We start from the raw sequence: 19,469 nt of genomic DNA, 5'->3' as shown, positions 1-19,469 counted from the left end.
ACCTGCCCGCGGACTTTCTCTCTCAATACTTAATTTGTGTGTCCACAACAGCAAAAGATCCTCATTGACTTTGCATTGACATTGCTTTCGTGCTTTCATGCCCACCACCACATAATGCATTAAGATGTCGTGTCCATTTCACAAATGTAAAAAAAAAAAAGAAGGGGAAAAAAAAAAAGAAATAACATTTAAGTGTTTCTATGAAACCAAGCTGGAAGATATTCATCCTTGAAGGATTTAAGAAAACCAGGAAGTTTGGTCAAAATGTTTTTCTTCCTCATTCCTGGAAGGACAAGCTTGAGTTATGTAACGTAAAACAACTTTACCTTCCAGCAGGGTGACTTGACATGTTCTCATTGTTAAAGGTCTATTTTAAGGTAAATTTCCTGTTTTCTATTGTGTGTCTGTCTTTCAGCAGGCAGTCCTGCAAAATACTAGGTGACAAGTCCACAAGATAATAACTACAATGAAAGGCTATAAGGTAAATGCCATTTACAATGATGATGCTGTCTTGCTGCCACTTCAGCTGTTACAACTGTAACAGAGCTGAGCGTGTCTTATCATTGTCCATTTACAGCACCTGCAGCTTCAGCTGTTTTGGGTACAGCTGGATGATAAAGCAGAGCTGATGCTGAACATGCAACATATTGAATGTATCAAACTTCCAAACAGCTTATGATCTAAACTTAATGTATTAAAGTATTACTTTCAAGTGCTATAGGAATGTTGACCATGATATGCAGAGAAAAACATAAAAAGCTTAGGCATTCAACATTTGGTAAGCAGGCCTGCAGGGGGATATTTAAAAGGAGAGCTGAAGATCAGGTCATGTTAGGCTCCCTGAAATGTCATTTAAATCCAATCCAACCAGTTTGCCCAGTAAGGTGTACAGGAAGTCATGTGCTGGGCGTGTGTGTGTGTGGAGAGTAAGAGGAGAGAGGGAGTGTGACCAGAGAGACAAAACCAGAAGGAACAGTTAGATGATAAGGTGCTGCTTTAAATTTCTCCAGCTAAGAAGTTATTTTGTTCCTGTGAAATTTGAAGAGCTCTGCATGGATTTATAACACAAGAAGATACTTGCATCCCCGAGGGAAAAGATGAGCTGAATTTTTATTCAATTTTTATTACTTACTACAGGTAAGTGTCCTGCATGTGATTGTGTTTAGTTGAAGTGCCAAACTGCAACAGAAGGGCTAACTTTTGTGTTTAATACTTATCAGTCTTTCAAAAACAACAACAAAATAAGGTTCTGAGCTCATTTGTGCAACATGTATGGTAGCTTGAAGTACTTTCTTTGTTTAAATACAAATACTACTAGCAGCTTTTGTAGGTTTTTCCTTGCAACGTTCATCTTGTTTTGCATGCAGTGTGAGCAGGACAAGTGCAATTTGACTAAACAGCTTCTGATAGGAGCTAATCATGTCTTTCTGACTACACCACAGTTGCACCAGTTTTCTTTACCTCGAATAATCAGGCTATTAAAGTATGTTCCAGAATTTAGCAGGCACAAGGACATTTTGACCTGATCATCTGTGCAAATTGTGCACAGTTGGGGATACAGGTCATCTTATGATACCAACTCAATCTTGTAGCTTTTATGATATAAAAAATGTAAGATGTTTGTGCAACTGAAAATGGCCCATAGATATGTTTTTTTTTGTTGTTGTTTTTTTGCCAAAGGAAGAATTAACATTTCTTGAAGTTTATCTGCTGACTGGTCAATCCAGGAATGATCTGGTGCTGTTTGGTTTTACATTAAAGATGGCTCTGTTATATTCAAGTGTCCCAGTAACTTGTGACAGTTTGATCACGATCAATACCAGGACCCTGAAAATGGAGCAGCTAAATTGAATTCACTTATTCCATTTTAATATCTGCATCTGTGCTTTTCTTACTGTGATATGTTCCTTTTTTTTTTAACTCATGCTAAGCTAGTATTTAAGACTTTGGAAATCCTGTGATCTTGATCCACTTTGCTAGTGTGCCACGATATCTTTGTCCAAACAGTTTCTTCAAATATCTTTTATTCTTTCTTCTGTCTATCAGTATCACCACTCATATTTCCTGGGAACTGCGAGTTCACATAGGTCCTAAATGAACAACAACAACAAAAGTCTCAACTCCTATTAGGGCTGCAACTAACAGTTAATCTATTCACTGTTTTTAATTAATCATTGAATTTAATCTATTAAAACAAGTCAGGATATAGTCAAAAATATCCATCACACTTTTGCAAAGCCAAAGTTGACATTTTTGAATAGTTTTCGAACAACAGTACAAACCCAAAGGTATTCAATTTTCAGTGATATAAAAACAAAAAGGCAGCAAGTCTTTACATCAGAAAAATGTAAAACGCATACGCATAAAATGACCAATCCATTTTCAGTAGTAACTCCTTTACCGTCTTTTCTTCACAAATTTCATACATGTTCTGCTGAACATCAGTTTGTTCAGAGAAAGCAGGTGCACCACAACTCACTGAGTCTTCTCCTCGTTTGTCCTTTTAGCATGAAATCTGTCCAGGTAAGCTGGTTGGTAAACATGAGCATGATCCACATGTGTTCTTTCATGATTACTTGGGTATTGAAGAGAATCAGTCACACAAATGCCCTGCATGACTTTTTTTCTGACTGTCCTGAGTCAGGGGTATACATGAATCTGACGAACGCTTTGTGTTCCGCCATCTTGCACTGCCACCATTACTCTGGTGGCAGCACATTATTGTTGTCTTCCAAATTTGGTTTTCCATGGTTAAAAAAAGAATCACTCCTGTCAAGCATAGAGCTGCCATTTATTCGGTTTAATGACTGTGTTGACAGGTGACCCTCGGCTGAAAGCGCCCATGGTTTCCTGTAGAAACTCACGTACTGGATAATGAAATGAGTATACTTATAATTGATCAAGCAAAATGGAAGGTTTTTACGAGGATATCTACATGTTCTGTTCATTTTTTCAACAGCTATCATCAATATGAGCAACCACAGTGCATTTGCATTATTCACCAGTTGGTTAACTCTCACTCGATAAACCAAAACACTGGACAATATTGAACTTGCTCTGTTTGTGATGCCGACCAAATGATGTGTACTTTGTGGTCATTAGGCTGCCCAATCAACTAACATTATATTTCACATACACCACAGTTAACGTTAGGTGATTAAGTAAATTTATTCTGTGGGACCATTGCAGCTCCAAGACGATAACACTAGCCCAGTAACACGTTAGCTAAGTAGTGTTAGCTTAGCTGATGTTACTTCTTTCACAGTCATTTTTTTCTTAAAATTGAAATTTAACACTCTTGTTGGAGTAGCTGAGAACTGCACAGGTTCTTCCCGATGTCAAAAGTAACGTTACAAAAAAGTAAATGTAAATGTGAAACATTATACATTTCCCAGGACTTCTTGCATTCAATTTTGTGCATATTGTAGGGAAATGCCACCGCAGTAATGGCAACTTGTTTACTTCTGGTACTTCCCAGATTTGTCTGTATGAGAAGTTGTAGTGTGCAGCTTTAATGCCAATATGTAACTGCTAGCCAGTGCGAATTCTGTCATCATTGATAGTGGTGCTGTCCATTGGCTGAACCTCCAATATGGCTTCCAACAGGTCCATGCGTGCACTCAAAGTTCTACAATCTACATTTAAGTCCCCTAACATGATCTTTCTTTTTGGGTTGCAGAGGTATGTATAGGCCACATGGAGCTGGAGGGTCATGGTTATGCTGATAGACTATCCAGCCTCAGCGGGGCTGCTGTCAGCTGCTGGAGAATTAAGTATGCTGCTCTCAGACACAGTCAAGTACTGCATCCTGGGCATCTCAGTCACTCTTCTCCTGCTGGCGCTGGGTATCTTGGCATGGCAGACCTTCAGATGCTGCACACAGAAACACACCACGTACACCTGGGAAGATACCTGTGAGTAGATTAGATTACAATACTAAACACCACAGCACATGTTGCTGATGCTGGATGTCTGACCAAGAAGGTTATTACCAAATCCCACCTCTTATCTGATTTTTATTATAGTGAACAATGATCTGCTGTACACAGATGAAAAGTCAAGGACAGCAGGAAACTACTCAGGAGCTCCAAATACTAGGGTAAGATATAAAAATGGATTTCAGAGGTGTGGAAAGAACAAACTATTTTGTTTAAACCTCCTTTCTTATGATCATGATTATGTCATATAGTATGTGGCCATGCTATTGTATCAGGTTACCCAGAGTTCCAGAGAGGCACCTTTAGCTATGATCAGATTTCTTAATAAATCTATAGATGTTTGAGCTTCTGTGTGGCTATGTTTATAAAAACTTAAGCAGAGCCACTGTTTGAAATCTTTGAAAAAGCTGCTGCAGTTGATACTCCGGGGAGGCCCTTAATGTTCCTGGATGTGCTTCTCAGTGAGGTGAATCTCTTTATGAAAACTGATATATGTAAACCTAGGATTAAGTTAACTGTCACATTCAGTTTCAAGCCAGCGCAATCAATTGTAGCTTTAAAACTTGTCATTGTAACATTCAGCCATGTTGAATGCATGGGAAATCAAATATATTATCTGCAGGTACCTCTTTTTCCATGCATGACTGGCTTGAGTTGCGAATGTGAAATGTGATTGGTTTGTCTGAATGTTTTGACAGCAATTTGATAATGAGAGGTGGTGGTGTAGAATTGCTTTGGTTAAGAATTATGGACAATTTAACAAACAAAAACCTGTATTAAGCATGAAAGAGAGGTTCTGTAGGAACACAAAATCAAGGAACTTTTCTTGGAAAATGCAGCTATACTCAGGGTGTGATCTGTCAGTTCAAGACTTAGAGAATTATAAGTCTGGAATAAGCACAACAAGACTTTAAACACCATAAACTAAGGAATTTTGATGTGATTGGTTCATATAAATGAAAAAAGTCACTCAGCCTGTCAAGTCTAAAGGAAATCTTTAGTGTAGATTTCTATCCTGACATGGACATGTTTAGCAGCTAGATTATTATACCTGCGAGAGGAGTCCGGTTAGGTGCGGTGTCTGTGTTGACCTTATGCTCTGCTTCATGTGAGCTGTGCTTGAGAACTCACATTTTATTTAGATAGCTTACTGTTTCCTTCCATCACCTGATCTGACATGTGTTAGTAAAGGCCCTGCTGACTGTAAAAACAATTTGTAGTTTGTACAGTGTTTGGACAGGGTTAATGTTGAACTTAGGAGCACAACAAAGTTGGATATATACTGGGACAAGGACAACACTGCCATCAGGTTGAGGTTTAGGGCTACATTAAGGGTGGACAAAAATAATAAGAGGACTTTTCAATATAATACAACCATAATCTACAGCCTTATAAATTACGGTGAACACCTCTTTGATGCAGTGGTAATGACATTAAAATTCCTCAAATATTTCATTAGTTTATAGTTCTTAATTTTATGTTGATTGTAAAAGATTACATTATATTATGTTTAATGTCCCTGTTATTGTGTCCAGACCCATTAGTCTGTGGAGATGCTCCAAATAGGCAACATTGTCTATGTACATAAAGATTATGGTGAACTTGTTTAAACAAAGAAGAGCTGGAACTTGTCACAAGTCAAATAAAAGCTGGAGGTGCTGTACTGTAGTTGTTAATAAAAGCACCATGGATAGAAATGGCCCGTATGTCTGCATGATCCCCAGGTGGAGGATGTCGGTACAGAGGTCCGCAGGCTGAGTCACTGTCTGTCTCAGGCCTCTGCTCCCTCCTCAGGATCCAGCCAGGCAGACGCAGACATTGGGGAGCAGGCCAGCATTAAAAAGGTAGTTCATTATTCTGTAATGCTGCTGTCATGTAACAATCAATCAACTATTTTTCATTTTTATTGTCTTCAGCTAATGGCTATTGCACATCCTGTCTTCAAAAACAACTCAAAGCTCCCTTGCAACTGTACTTAACTTAATGAGTATGGAATAGGTCTCATTAGGGCTGGGGGATATGGAAAAAAAATCAAATATCATGATATTTCTGACTACATACCTTGATGTTGATATTGCGACAATATTGTTGGGCTGACTCTTGCTGCTTTCACAAAATATTCACTTAAAATATTACAATGCCCAAATTCTCAGACGATATTGACTCTCACATCACAATATCAATATGGATGTATTGCCCAGCCCTAGGTCTCATACATTAAATGACCTTTGTGCATCTTAGGTGGCCATGGAAATGTGTGAGACCTAAATTCATAGTGCTGTAAGGGAGGCTTATTTAAAGGGACAGTTAACACCAAAATCAGAAAATACATATTATTCCTCTGACTTGTAGCGCTATTTATCAACCTAGATTGTTTTGGTGTGAGTTGCTGAGTGCTGGAGATATCAGCCGCAGTGACATCTGCCTTCTCTTGAATATAATGTAACTAGATGGCTCGGATGGTGGTGCTCACAATAAACAACATAAATCCATATGACTTGGTAGCCCAAAGATGGATTACAGACCTTGATGCACTACCTTCTTTCACAGAGATAATTGAGCACGTACCTAACAAGATGGTGCCACTGTCTCACAAAGCGTGATGTACCTTCACATTCTCTATTTTTAATATTAGCATGCTAACATGCTCACATTGACAGTACTAACATTCTGATGTTTAGGTAGTAATATTTACCAGGTTTGCCACTGTAGTTTAGATTGTTAGTGTGCTAACATTTACTAATAAGCACAAACAAAAAATATGCCTGAGGCTGAAGGGAAAATGTCATTGGTTTTGTATTAGTAGCTGTATTAGTATTTGGTCATAAACCAAAGTGTTAGACAAATTAAAAATTTGAAATTTAAATAATGATGATGCTAGAGGAAATGTAGGGATCACCAAAGTCTATCTTGTATGGACCTTAAAGGGGAACTAATGTTTTTTTCAACCTGGGCCCTATTTTCCGATCTACTTTTGTCTAAATGAGTGATAGGATGTTCAATATTTGACATTTCTCCAGTACAAAGCTCGGGCTGATCTGCTTGCTGCCCGTGAGCTTGTGCTATATTAAATAATAGGGCACTTAGACAGCGTCAAACAACGTCAAAATACGTCTACTAAAAGTGCATTTTTTTCACACAGATAGGCTCGGATTGTTAGTATAATTATTCGACAACATAACGGAAAGGAGAAATGTCTGTGTTAACCTTTAGCTGGATTCGGACATGTTCCTCTGCCTCTTGCTCCTCCCTCTCTCTCCTCGTCCGCTCTTCAGTTTCAATGAGCTCTGTACGTCCGTGTACAACATGTTCAAATAAATACGGGCGGTCATCAAATTCAAATGGCTCATCCAGATCCAGTTGGTCAAAATCGGGTAAAAATTCAGCCATGACTACTCCAAACAGAGTAACTCCTCGGGTTTGTAAGGTCACTCCAGCGGTAACTTCCTGCAACAACTCAAATCTCGCAAGACGTGAGATCTAGAGCCAGACTTTCACTCTCTGAGTGAGTGTTTTGACTTGCCACAACAAACATGTCCGAATTTTTACCGGATTTTGACAAACTGGATCTGGATGAGCCATTTGAATTTGATGACTGCCTGTATTTATTTGAACCAGAGTACATGGACGCAGAGCTCATTGAAATTGAAGAGCGGACGAGGAGAGAGAGGGAGCAGCAACAGGCAGAGGAACATGTCCGACTCTAGCTAAAGGTAAACACAGACGTTCATTTCTCCTTTCCGTTACGTTGTCGGATAATTATACTAACAATCCGAGCCTATCTGTGTGAAAAAAATGCACTTTTAGTGGATGTATTTTGACGTTGTTTGACGCTGTCTGAGTGCCCTATATTATTTAATAACGCGTGCGCTCACGGGCTGCAGGCAGGTCAGCCCTAGCTTCGTACTGGAGAAATGTCAAATATTGAACATCCTATCACTCATTTAGGCAAAAGTAGATCGGATGTTAAAATGTAAAAAAGGAAAAATTATGGCATGAAATAGCAGAGGCACTTAATCAACCTGGTCAGTACTGCCATTAGCATCAAGCTAGCAAAAAAATGTAATTCTTCATAATGGAGACACAAATGTACAGATGTAAAAATTTGTACAAATAGTGACTGGGCCTTTACTTAGCACAACTGCAGAGGGTACCAGCTTTATTTGAAAAAGACTACATGGAAATGGGCCTTTATTTTTAGACAGGCCTTTACTTCTCTTTCCCTCTGTATTTTTCATTTTTTAACTTTAAAGCCTCAGTGTGTAAAAATGGTGAGTAACAGTGACATCAGCGGTCAAATTCTAGATTGCAGGGTTCACTCGCGCTCACTCACTCACCCCTCCCATTGGGTAAGTGACGGTGGCCTCGTAGGACAGAAAGCCTTGCGCAGACAGAGATGGCAACATCCACGAGTTTTTCAAGTTTTTCAGGAGTAGGCCTATCTAGCAATGAGGTGAATATTTATTTAGGAATCTAAACCATGTTACGATATTGTAGCGACCCTGCAGTAAATGTTCTATTATAATGTAGGGCTGTACCCAAATATTCGGATATTCGAATATTCGTTTCGAATATATATTATTATATATATTCGTTTTTTATTATTATTATTTATTTATTTATTTTTTACATATTTTTTAGTGCTAAATGTAGTCTTTTTGTTGTTGGTAAATGTAGGTTATCAATAAAAATCAAAACTTTTAAATTGCATTGTTAAAAATGTGAAAATATAGTATCGCCTACCAACGGAGCTTGTGCACACGGCAGGCTTGAGTGCATCCGTCTGAGGCTGTGGATCATTGCCAAGTTTTACCACTTTATCACTATTCCCTCTAACTTGTAGCTGTTTTTTCGTTATCTTTTGAATTTAATATGAATTATGGAACCGTTTTTGTCAACGTTTGTTTCCCCCGTTTTGTACAATAAATTATTGTTTAAAGTTTCAACAAGTTTCTTTTGGAGTGCGTGACACAAGTGTGTTTTGAAAACGACCGCGGACTGTCACCTGCTCAACGCATCAGTACCTTCGGATGCCATGACAGTAATAGCCAATAATGTCAAAATATCATTTACAGACCGATTTAACAGACGATCACTGCTGCCCGACCCGCAGGTCCATTTGCGGGTCCCGCGGGTTACGGGTCGACCCGCGCATCACTACTCAGCTCAGTCTATAAATGCTGTACACAACAGTAGACATTATATTCTATTCAGGCCGGCAGAACCAGCAGCGCATCGGCTCTACAGTGCACGGCACTGCTGATTAACCATTTTATTGCAGCACAGAGTGTCTGCCACCAACCAATTACTTGCAGAGGCTTCCTACAACTTGTTTCAACGGTTCCGATTTAATCAGAAGACAAATTAAACAGGATGACTAGCCAATATGAATTATGGAACCGTTTTTGTCAACGTTTGTTTCCCCCGTTTTGTACAATAAATTATTGTTTAAAGTTTCAACAAGTTTCTTTTGGAGTGCGCGACACACGTGTGTTTTGAAAACGACCGCGGACTGTCACCTGCTCAGAGCATCAGTACCTTCGGATGCCATGACAATAATAGCCAATAATGTCAAAATATCATTTACAGACCGATTTAACAGACGATCACTGCTGCCCAACTCGCAGGTCCATTTGCGGGTCCTGCGGGTTACGGGTTGACCCGCGCATCACTACTCAGCTCAGTCTATAAATGCTGTACACAACAGTAAGGCTATAGACATTATATTCTATTCAGGCCGGCAGAACCAGCAGCGCATCGGCTCTACAGTGCACGGCACTGCTGATTAACCATTTTATTGCAGCACAGAGTGTCTGCCACCAACCAATTACTTGCAGAGGCTTCCTACAACTTGTTTCAACGGTTCCGATTTAATCAGAAGACAAATTAAACAGGATGACTAGCCAATGTGAAAATCAAAAGAAAGCATAAAATAATGTACTGAAGGAGACTGTTGTACCATCACATCTTTTTGTGGTTTGAGAGCAAAGATCCGGTCGCCGCTGTGCAAAACTCCGCAATACAATTAGGTCCAAAAAAAACCCGGAGGAGTGCTTCGCAAGGAGTCTTTGAAAGGAGCCGAGCCTGGCGTAAAACCGGAGAGAGCAGGCAGCACGGCCACAGCTACAGCTACAGACTACAATATGTTACAGCTTACCAGTGACATATAGGTTATCTGTGAGATATAACGTTATGTTAGGAGTGTTTTATCTCTAATTGTTTTGGTAACACGAGCAAACATTAGCACAGTAATGCTAAAATAACACGTTTTATGTGATAGTCACAGCACAGTGCGGCAAATATAGGTTGGTACGATTATAATATATGCGTTTCCAGAGTGTTCTTCCACAGGAGTTCTTTCCACCTGGAATGAGCAACGCTGATATTCACTCGCGTTTTGTCTCGTCCTCGCTTATCTGATCTTTTTCTTTTAGTTGGTGGCGTGGTTTCCCTCTTACGGGGCAAAACATGTGTGTGGTCCTCCATTTAACGTGTGACAGAATCATAAAAGTACAAAGCAGGTTCACGCAGAAGCGCCCCGGATTGAGCTTCAACTTCTCTGTCTCCAGTGACAGCAAGTTCTAGGTAAACGCGAAAGGCGAAGCGCGTGTATCTCTTTCGGCCACTGTATTCAAATATGGCAACACAAGAAGGCAGCCTCCAGCTTACCGCCCCCTGCCTGTGTATATATAGAGAAATCATTCTAAGCCTACGAGAAAGCTTCCATTTGTATGTGAATTGCGTTACACTTTAGTAAATATATATTTATGAAAGCAATAGTTGATATTTGCTAATAAACAACCACGTAAATTACACATTGTAACTTTAAATCCGCTTCAGTTTGCCTTGTAAAATTTGAATGCATAATGCCTTAATTTAAAATGCAACACTTTCTGTACGAGTTTCGGTTGAGAGAATCCCTTCATTTTTAAAAAGGCTTTTATTGTCAAACATTTGCGGGAACTTCTTATGGACGATTCAGTAACTTGCATAGTTTTCATGCGGTACTTCAATTATAGTTCCTGCCATCTGCTGGCACTTTATACACTACTACATTAACAGTTCAGCTGGGACATCAACAGACACATTGACTGAAATAATAATAATGGTAGTAATAATAATAAAAGCAGGACAAGAATATTTCGATACTATCATGCGAAAGATGACTAGTCATGGACCAATGTGTAGTCTGTCATGTCTGCCAGCCAAGTCAAGGCAAGATTTTATGACTCCACAATCATGTAATCCAACACAGTTTGAGGGGGGATGAGAGGGGATGCCATCCCCCTTTTTGGTAAAATGACCAACATATGTCCCCCTTGTTAACCTGCCATCCCTGTCCATACCCCGGGTCCTGACCTAGACCTTTAATTCATGAATGATTGAGATTTAATAAATTTCAACAAAGTGTTTCTGCTTTAATCGGTGCAGCATTTGTAGCATGGTCAGCGGCTCAGAAACTCACAGACAAATTGCATGCAAAGAAATCATGCTACTCAACCAATCACCTACTGGCTTGTCTCCATTCATACCCCTGCTTGTAACCCAGCCCATACTTTAGTGCATCACCGAAGACATTAGGATTAACCCTCTGGGGACCGTGGATGTCTGTTCAAAATCTGATGCTTATCCATCAAATAGTGGTTGAGATATTTCAGTCTGGACAAAAGTGAAGAATGACTGGCAGACCGACAGATTGATTTTAGTTTTCCATTGTCTGGCTGTTGGCACCTGCTCTGAATTTGTTTAGATGTGTGGACTATTTTTTTATTTATTTATTTATTTTTTACAGCATTATGTACTTGGTGTCTTTCCTAACAAACACTCTTTTACCAGGTCGATGGATCGCTACGTTTTTCCATCTATTATGACCAGCTGCAGTCCCAGCTGGTGGTCACCGTCTTGCAGGTGGAGGGGCTTCTGGAGGACAGCCAGATGCACAGCTTCCAGCCATTTGTTAAGCTAAGACTCATGTGGGCAAGTTCAAGTTCATTGGAGATGGGGGACAGTACCGATGAGGAGGTAATTTTGTCTTTGTTAGTTACCACATACAATATATCACTCAACAAAGGGCATCATTAAATTAAGTGTCAGGCACAGAGGAAGAAGAAGAAGAGCTTGTCTTTTCTTCTTTTATGCTTTTTAGTCCCACTTTGTAAAAAATATGTCAACACTGTCCTTCAGGCTCTCATTTAAAGCATTGGAGCAGTTTCTCTGCACTGTATAAAAGTGTGATCAATTACTGCTGTGACCCTCTTAGGGCGAAGGGACTGTACCTGTCTTGTGGACAGTGATGAGGGAGTGGCGGACTCGCGTTGTGAAAGGCAGCTGTGACCCTTTATTTGGAGACCAGTTCAGCTGTATTCTGCAAGAGGATAAAGAGCTTCATCACATCAGTCTCCGGATGGAGGTCCTGTAGCACACAGACCCATCTCTCACTCCCAGTATCTGTTGATGACAGTAATTTATTTTATCAGTTGAAGAAATCAGATCTGAGCAGAGGATAAGGGATGCTTTTTATGTGCAATTCTGTAAGTAAACTGTCCATCTGTCTTGTGTCTGTGTTCATCTCAGGTGAGGGACTTTGATAAATTCTCCAGACACACAGTGTTAGGAGAGGTAAGGGTTCCTCTAAGACAGCTCAACATCTCCTACCCTCTGGAGCTACAAGAAGATCTGAAGATGCCCCAGAAGGTATAGTAAGACATAATGTATACCATGCCTTTGCCGGGGTAAGGGGCCATTACATACATAAACATTAATGATAATAATGATATAGAAATAATTAGCCTGGATCTTTGTTGAGGGCTGTATTTACATTCAAAGTACAAAAAAGAGAGTTCCAGTGTGAATCACTTTCTTTTTATGGAGTGTCTTTTTGCAACTGGGTGGGAATAGTCAGACTGCAGCTGCAAAGCAACACAGTTCATGGAGGGAGTAAGACATGGTGGGTGAACAGGTGTAGCACAGGACTGGGGATCAGGTATTGTTTGAGTTAGTGTTGTCTTATTATTTTTAGACTTTGTTGACTTGGTATTATCAGTTTTTGAAGCTGCTGAATGCACAGTATGTAAAAACTTTAGCTGAATAGACCTGTTCATGTTAACGTCATATTTCGACCTTGCTAGGAAGCCCAGGAATATACACCCGGGTGTAATAGCATTGTTTGATATGGACACCTGGATGCGAATAGCCTCTGCCTTATTTCTTTTGTGAATTAGAAAATGGTTGGCGGGCCACCGGCCACCTATCTGAGGCCACATCTGGCCTGCGGGCCGTAAATTTAGTATCACGGATGTATACAAACACACACATATGCAAATAAATGGGGATTTTTTTTCAATACTTCAGTTAAGGTGAATTAAAGAATGGCATTCTTACATACATTAATGAGTCATCTCAAGCAGTGGTTCTCAAACTTTCTTCAATAATTTTTTCCAGTCAATACCCCCTGACCAGTGCAAAATATTCATGTAGAAACACACAGCGAACAAACATAAATGTGATTGCATTAGTTGCAGCAGCTGATGCAGCAATTAAGTCTTGCATTGAAAACAGAAACATGAATATAAAATGTGGTTTATCAAGTCATAGATTTAAAAATGGTATTATTGAATTTATTATAGTATCATTTTTTTAGGAATTAAACATAACTGCTACTTTTTTTTAGTGAGTATTAAAAAAACAAAAAAACAAACAAACAAAAAAAAACTATACAAAACAAAACAAAAAAACCTTTTACCCCCTGCAGTACTCCAGAGTACCTCTAGGGGTACCCATACCCTTATTTAAAAACATTGGTGTAGAGTGAATAAACATGATTATGAAACTTAAAACAAATCAACAGCAACACCAAATGGTAATAATAATAATAATAATAACAGAAAGCTTTTATTCCCTCTACTCTTGATTTTCCAAACATATGTCAGTTCAGAACGGGGTTGTATGTTAGTAGTAGTGATTTTAATTCCGAACATGCAAATGATATATAACGTATATATGAACAAGTAAAACAGAAATAATAATACAAAAATGGACAATCAAGACAATTTTAGAAAAGAAAACAGCACAATAATTTCACTTACATGTCTGAAAAGGGGTGGGAAGAAGTACATCTCCCTCTTCCTTTAACATTACTCTTTTCTTATTTATATATATATGTATATATATATATATATATGTATATATGTGTGTGTATATATGTGTATATATGTGTGTGTATGTATATATATGCATATATACATACACACACACATATGTATACACATACATACTGTATGTACATATATACATATACACACAAGGTGACAATCAATAACCCTCATCCCTGTATCTTGTGAAAAAGTTTGATTTTGACATTTGACATCACACACAGATATACTAAAACTTCTTCTAGTAGTGCGCACCCTCTGAATTTTGAAATTAAATCTACTCCTTAAATTATAACCCCCTTCCCTTACAGTGAATAATTTCTGAATATTTCCTGGTAGTAGATTGTTTTTGGCTTTGAATATTATTTTTGTTGTTTGCAGTTCTATGATGTCTTTGAGTTTTAGTAACTTTGATTGTAAGAATAATGAGTTTGTGTGATCTTTGTAACCTGCCTTATGAATGATCCTTATTGCTTTCTTTTGCAGAATGATTAGTGGATGTATTGAACTGATGTAATTACTGCCCCAAACCGCTGCACAGTAACTTATATATGGAAGAACTATTGAACAGTAGAGAATGCGGAGTGATTTATGATCCAGGACCTGTTTTGCTTTATTTAATACTGCTATGCTTCTTGATATTTTGGATTGTATAAGTTTGATATGTGGTTTCCAGTTGATTTGGTCATCTATTGTCACCCCTAGGAATTTGATTTCAGTAACTCTGTCAATGTTCACCCCATCCAGTTGAATCTGCAATATCATTTCTGCAATTCCCAAACAGGATTATTTTTGTTTTACCCAAATTTAATGCTAATTTATTTATATCAAACCACAGTTTTAATTTCATCAATTCAGTGTTAATGTCATGTATTAGGAGTTGTAGATCACTGCCAGAACAAAAAAATATTGGTATCATTTGCAAATGAAACCAGTTTTAACATATTTGACACCTTGCATAAATCATTAATATACAGAATGAATAATTTGGGGCCCAGCACTGACCCCTGGGGGACGCCACAAGGAATGCCCAAACATGTTGAATACAAATCACCCAACTTCACAAACTGTCTCCTGTCAGTCAGATAACTCCTCATTCAGTCCAATACCCTTCCCCTGATACCATACCGCTCTAATTTCATGAGTAAGATGTCGTGGTTTATTGTGTCAAAAGCTTTTTATATATCTATGAATATTCCAATTGTATACAGTTTTTGGGCCAATGAATTAGTGATTTCCTCTATTGACTCTATTAATGCCAGTGATGTTGATCTGTTTGATCTGAATCCGTATTGACTTTCATTGAGTAATTTGTGTTTGTCCAAGAATTTATCCAGCCGGTTATTGAACAGTTTTTCTAATATTTTGGAGAATTTTGGGAGTAATGAGACAGGTCTGTAGTTTGTGAAGATGCGTTTGTTCCCAGACTAATGCAATGGAATTACCTTGGCTATTTTCATTGTATTTGGAAATGTACCAGTTTGAAATGATAAATTACAGATTTACGTTAGTGGTTTCGAAATTCCCTCAATTACATTTTTCACAATAGTCATGTCAGTATCGTCACAGTCGGTTGATTTTTTGTTTTTGCATTTTAAGACAGTTTCAACAATCTCTCTTTCCTCTACTGCTGTAAGGAACATGGAGCTAAGATTTCTTTCTATAAGACCACCACTCAGTTCGTCTGATGTTCCTCAATCAGGGATACTTTTAGCCACATCAGACCCAACATTAACAAAGAATTTATTAAAACAATTAACCACCTAGTTCATGTCATATTTCTCAGTATTGTCTATCATAAAATATTTCGGGTAACCCTCCTGTCTTGAACCATTTTTTATAATGCTATTTAGAATTTTCCACATACCTTTAACATTGTCTTTATTATCATCTAATATTTTATGATAGTATTCTTTCTTAGATGTTCTTATAATAGTTGTTAGCTTGTTTTTATATTTTTTATATATTTTTTTCTGCCTCTTTGGGTCTCTGTTTTATAAATTCTCTATAAAATGTGTTTTTCTTTTTGCAAGCATTTTTTAATCCCTTTGTGATCCAAGGGTGATCTTGTTTTGGTTTATCGTTAAACAATTTTATAGGACAGTTTTTATTATATAATATTTTGAATATTCTCATGAATTCATCATATGCACCATTTATGTTGTCGTTATTGTATACTACATCCCAGTTCTGTGTCATTAAGTCATTTTTAAATGCATTTATTGAATCTTTTGTTCTCACTCTTCTATATTCGTTTTTTCTGTCAGGATGTTTGGACTTGTAGCTGTTGTCATGAACTGTAAATACTGGTAGATTGTCACTGATGTTGCTGATTAATAGTCCGCTTATTGTGTTCACTGATGTTGCTGATTAATAGTCCGCTTATTGTGTTATTGAAGATGTCATTTGTGAAGATATTGTCGATTAGAGTGGCGCCGTGGGAAGTTATTCTGCTGGGTCTGGTGATTTTTGGATACAAGTTCATACTGTATATTGTATTGATGAATTCAACTGTTAATTTGTGTCTGTTTGGATTCAGCAGATCAATATTGAAGTCCCCACAGATAAAAATTGTTTTGTGAGTTATTTTGGAAAACATTTCTTCCATCCAATCTTTGAAGAGTTAAATATTAAGTGTTTGTCCTCCCACCTTCTGTACAGGATCTTGTAGGAGAGGTGCTTCTGTCTTTAAAGTTTCTTCCCACTTCTCAGAGGCTTGAGGTTGGACTGCTAAAGGTCAGAACGGCCCTCACTGAAATACGCTCAGATGCAGGTAAATAACAAACCTTAATAAAAACAAACCAACAAACATATTGTAGTACACATACAGTTGTATAACATACAGATCCCGAATTGCCCTCTTTTTTTGCACAGCCCTGTATGCCAGGATCAGTGTGCAGTGTAACCAGTGCAAGTTGAGGTACCAAAAAACCTCTGCGGTGGCCCGCTGCCTGATGACTGTCTTCAATGAGGTCCTCATGTTCTCCCTGCCAGAGTTTCCCCTGGAGCAGTGCAAAATATTGGTTTATGTGTATGAGACTCACACAACCAGGAAATCAACCAAACATCTGATTGGACAGTTGACTGTGGGAAAGGAGAGGAGCTCAGAAGACGAGCACTGGAGGTTAATGATGCGCTCAGTCCGCCAGCCAATAGCAAAGTGGCATGGCCTACTGATCTGACTTACATCTCATAAATACTCATCTGCACTTCTTGGATGTCCATACTTGCATCTATGTAACTGAAAGCCGTGGTGCTTTTCTATCACGCTGTTTAGGGACCTGCACCTGCTGAGCTACAGACTGAAATATGGACTCCTCTCTCTCCTGACACCTCAGTGGGAGACAGATCTTTCTGTTCCAATCACAATGATGGAGTGACTGCCCAGCTGGAACCTTAGGTTACTCAGTCTACATGTTCACTGACATCTCATGTATCTCCTTTTAGCTCCAAATCTCACCATACTGAAAGAGCTCTAAAGATCTGACATTTGCACTCCTTGTTTCTGATGACTGCTCTCATTCAGTGCAGCTGTGTTGTTTGTGTTACTGTTACATTCATCTTTAATATGTGCTGTTCTTTTGTGCTTGTTTTAAAATCTCAGTTAATTATGCATTTATTAAATGTTAATATTGCAACTCTGAATGTTCAGTAAATTCAGCAGGTCACTGTAAATTAATGTTATCTACGGGCTTTTATGTAAGAGAATCAAAAATGTATTAAATATCTTAAAAAGAAATTACTTTCTTTTTGATCTTACATGCAGCACACTGTGGAAAAAAATTTAACATAATTTAGTGAGCAATTTTAAAATGTCTTTGGTAGCAAAGCCTTCTCATTCAGGAACACCCTGCTCACACTTACGCTGTTAAACACATAACACTCAATTTCAGGTGTTAAGTCTAGCAGGGAATTTATACTTCTGCGCTGAATCGATGCCCTAGCATTGAAAGGTGTTTTTGGCTTATGATACTCCACTGGGTGCACCACAGTGATTTCCTGCATTGATTTTATGACAGACCTTTGCCACCATCTGCTGGTTTAACAGTTTAAATTGTTTGTAAAAGCAGAAAAGTACTGTACTGCTGAACTCATCTAAGTTACCTTTCAATCTGTAAGTAGCCAGTAACTGAGTCAGGGTTCAATTAAGGCCGAAACTAAAAATGATGATGACTTTTACTGTAGATAACTGTTTTTTAGTTTCCTAATTTCGCAATGTAGATCATTTTTATTAACAAATTTATCATTTGGTTTATAAAAAGTAAACATATCAAACAATACATTCTCATTATAAGATAGAGCCAATGTGTTTAAATTTTAAATTGAATAGATACTTATTCCATGATTGCATGATTGTAACCTAACTGAAACTTTGGTGTTGATTAAAAGCAGTTATAGACAACTTATTTCAATGCAATGTTTTATGATGACATCCATAAGAAATGGAGAGAGCTGGACGTGTAGCTTATATGCAGAAATAAAAAGATGATATTTGGTTTGTGTTAATTAACTGTAGGCCATTGTGGGGCAAATGATTTTTCAGTTGAGCAAGGACAATACCATTATATAATTTCAGACCTCTGATGATGCTGAGGAATAGCAGGCTGCAACAGTTCCACACTGTCTCTATATATATGGGTAGTGTATGAGTGTTCATACAAGCACAAAAGGAAATAAATCACAAGATAAATGTGCATAAAAATAACGAAGTCAGCTGATAGATCACATGATTCCTTTCTATGCAACCAATTGGTGAATGTCATTCAGGGCGCCCTATTGAAACTGCTCTGGCCTGCCTACTGTTGCTGCTTCCTCTGCAAGCCCCTTTGCAACCTGCCTCCATCCAACTCCTCATTTTCATGTTGTGTCTGACTTATCAACGTCATTTCTGTTTGCCATTGATGCTACTCTGTTCTGTTCCCACAGGGGTCTTTGCCGCTGCTTTCCCTGACTTTGGCTTTTGATGCAGGTGCAGGAAGGTTTGCTCTCTCTGCCTTAGACTTTCCATGTAGGCATGCAAGGGCAGGGAGGTGTGCTCTCTCCACCTTAGGCTTTCTGTGTAGGCCCGAGGAAAACAGAGAGGCCCTAGAACAGAGCCATACTGCCAATGGATAAGTTTTCTCTGACTAAAGTGATCCTGACTGAAGTATGTTTGTGTGGGACAATGTGGGACATGTTACCAATGCTGTGAGGTGGTCTGATCGGAAAGTCACTTTGGTAAGGGTAACATGTCTGTTTTATAGTATTTAAAGAAAAAAAAAAGTGGTCCCTGTACTAAACAGATTATAAAACTATGCTGGATAGCGATATTGTTACTTCTAGGTAACTGACATAGGAATCAGCTACATTTGTTCTATAGGCTGTGAGAGTGTGATAATGA

The 19,469-nt window shown here is 38.4% G+C and overlaps 1 protein-coding gene across 5 annotated transcripts; it reads left to right on the top strand.

Moving 5' to 3' along the window:
- The first annotated feature begins 414 nt into the window (after positions 1-414).
- syt19 (synaptotagmin XIX) lies at positions 415-18,584 on the top strand. Of its 5 annotated transcripts, none has more exons than XM_050074124.1 (10): positions 415-481; positions 3,680-3,914; positions 4,026-4,099; positions 5,663-5,782; positions 11,775-11,960; positions 12,199-12,348; positions 12,513-12,632; positions 16,751-16,862; positions 16,964-17,213; positions 17,367-18,584. In XM_050074124.1, exons 2-10 carry the CDS (start codon positions 3,713-3,715, stop codon positions 17,467-17,469), a joined length of 1,317 nt encoding a protein of 438 aa, XP_049930081.1. In that variant the 5' UTR covers positions 415-481; positions 3,680-3,712; the 3' UTR covers positions 17,470-18,584. The 5 variants fall into 5 exon arrangements, with proteins under 5 accessions (XP_049930081.1, XP_049930082.1, XP_049930079.1 ...); XM_050074125.1 differs by lacking the exon at positions 415-481 and adding an exon at positions 946-1,137 and having other exon boundaries at positions 4,050-4,099; XM_050074122.1 differs by lacking the exon at positions 415-481 and adding an exon at positions 946-1,137.
- The last annotated feature ends 885 nt before the right edge of the window (positions 18,585-19,469 follow it).

Source organism: Epinephelus moara, chromosome 20 (genome assembly GCF_006386435.1).
Source record: "Epinephelus moara isolate mb chromosome 20, YSFRI_EMoa_1.0, whole genome shotgun sequence".
Classification (NCBI taxonomy): Eukaryota; Metazoa; Chordata; class Actinopteri; order Perciformes; family Serranidae; genus Epinephelus; species Epinephelus moara.
This window is presented reverse-complemented; position numbering and strand designations above follow the sequence as displayed.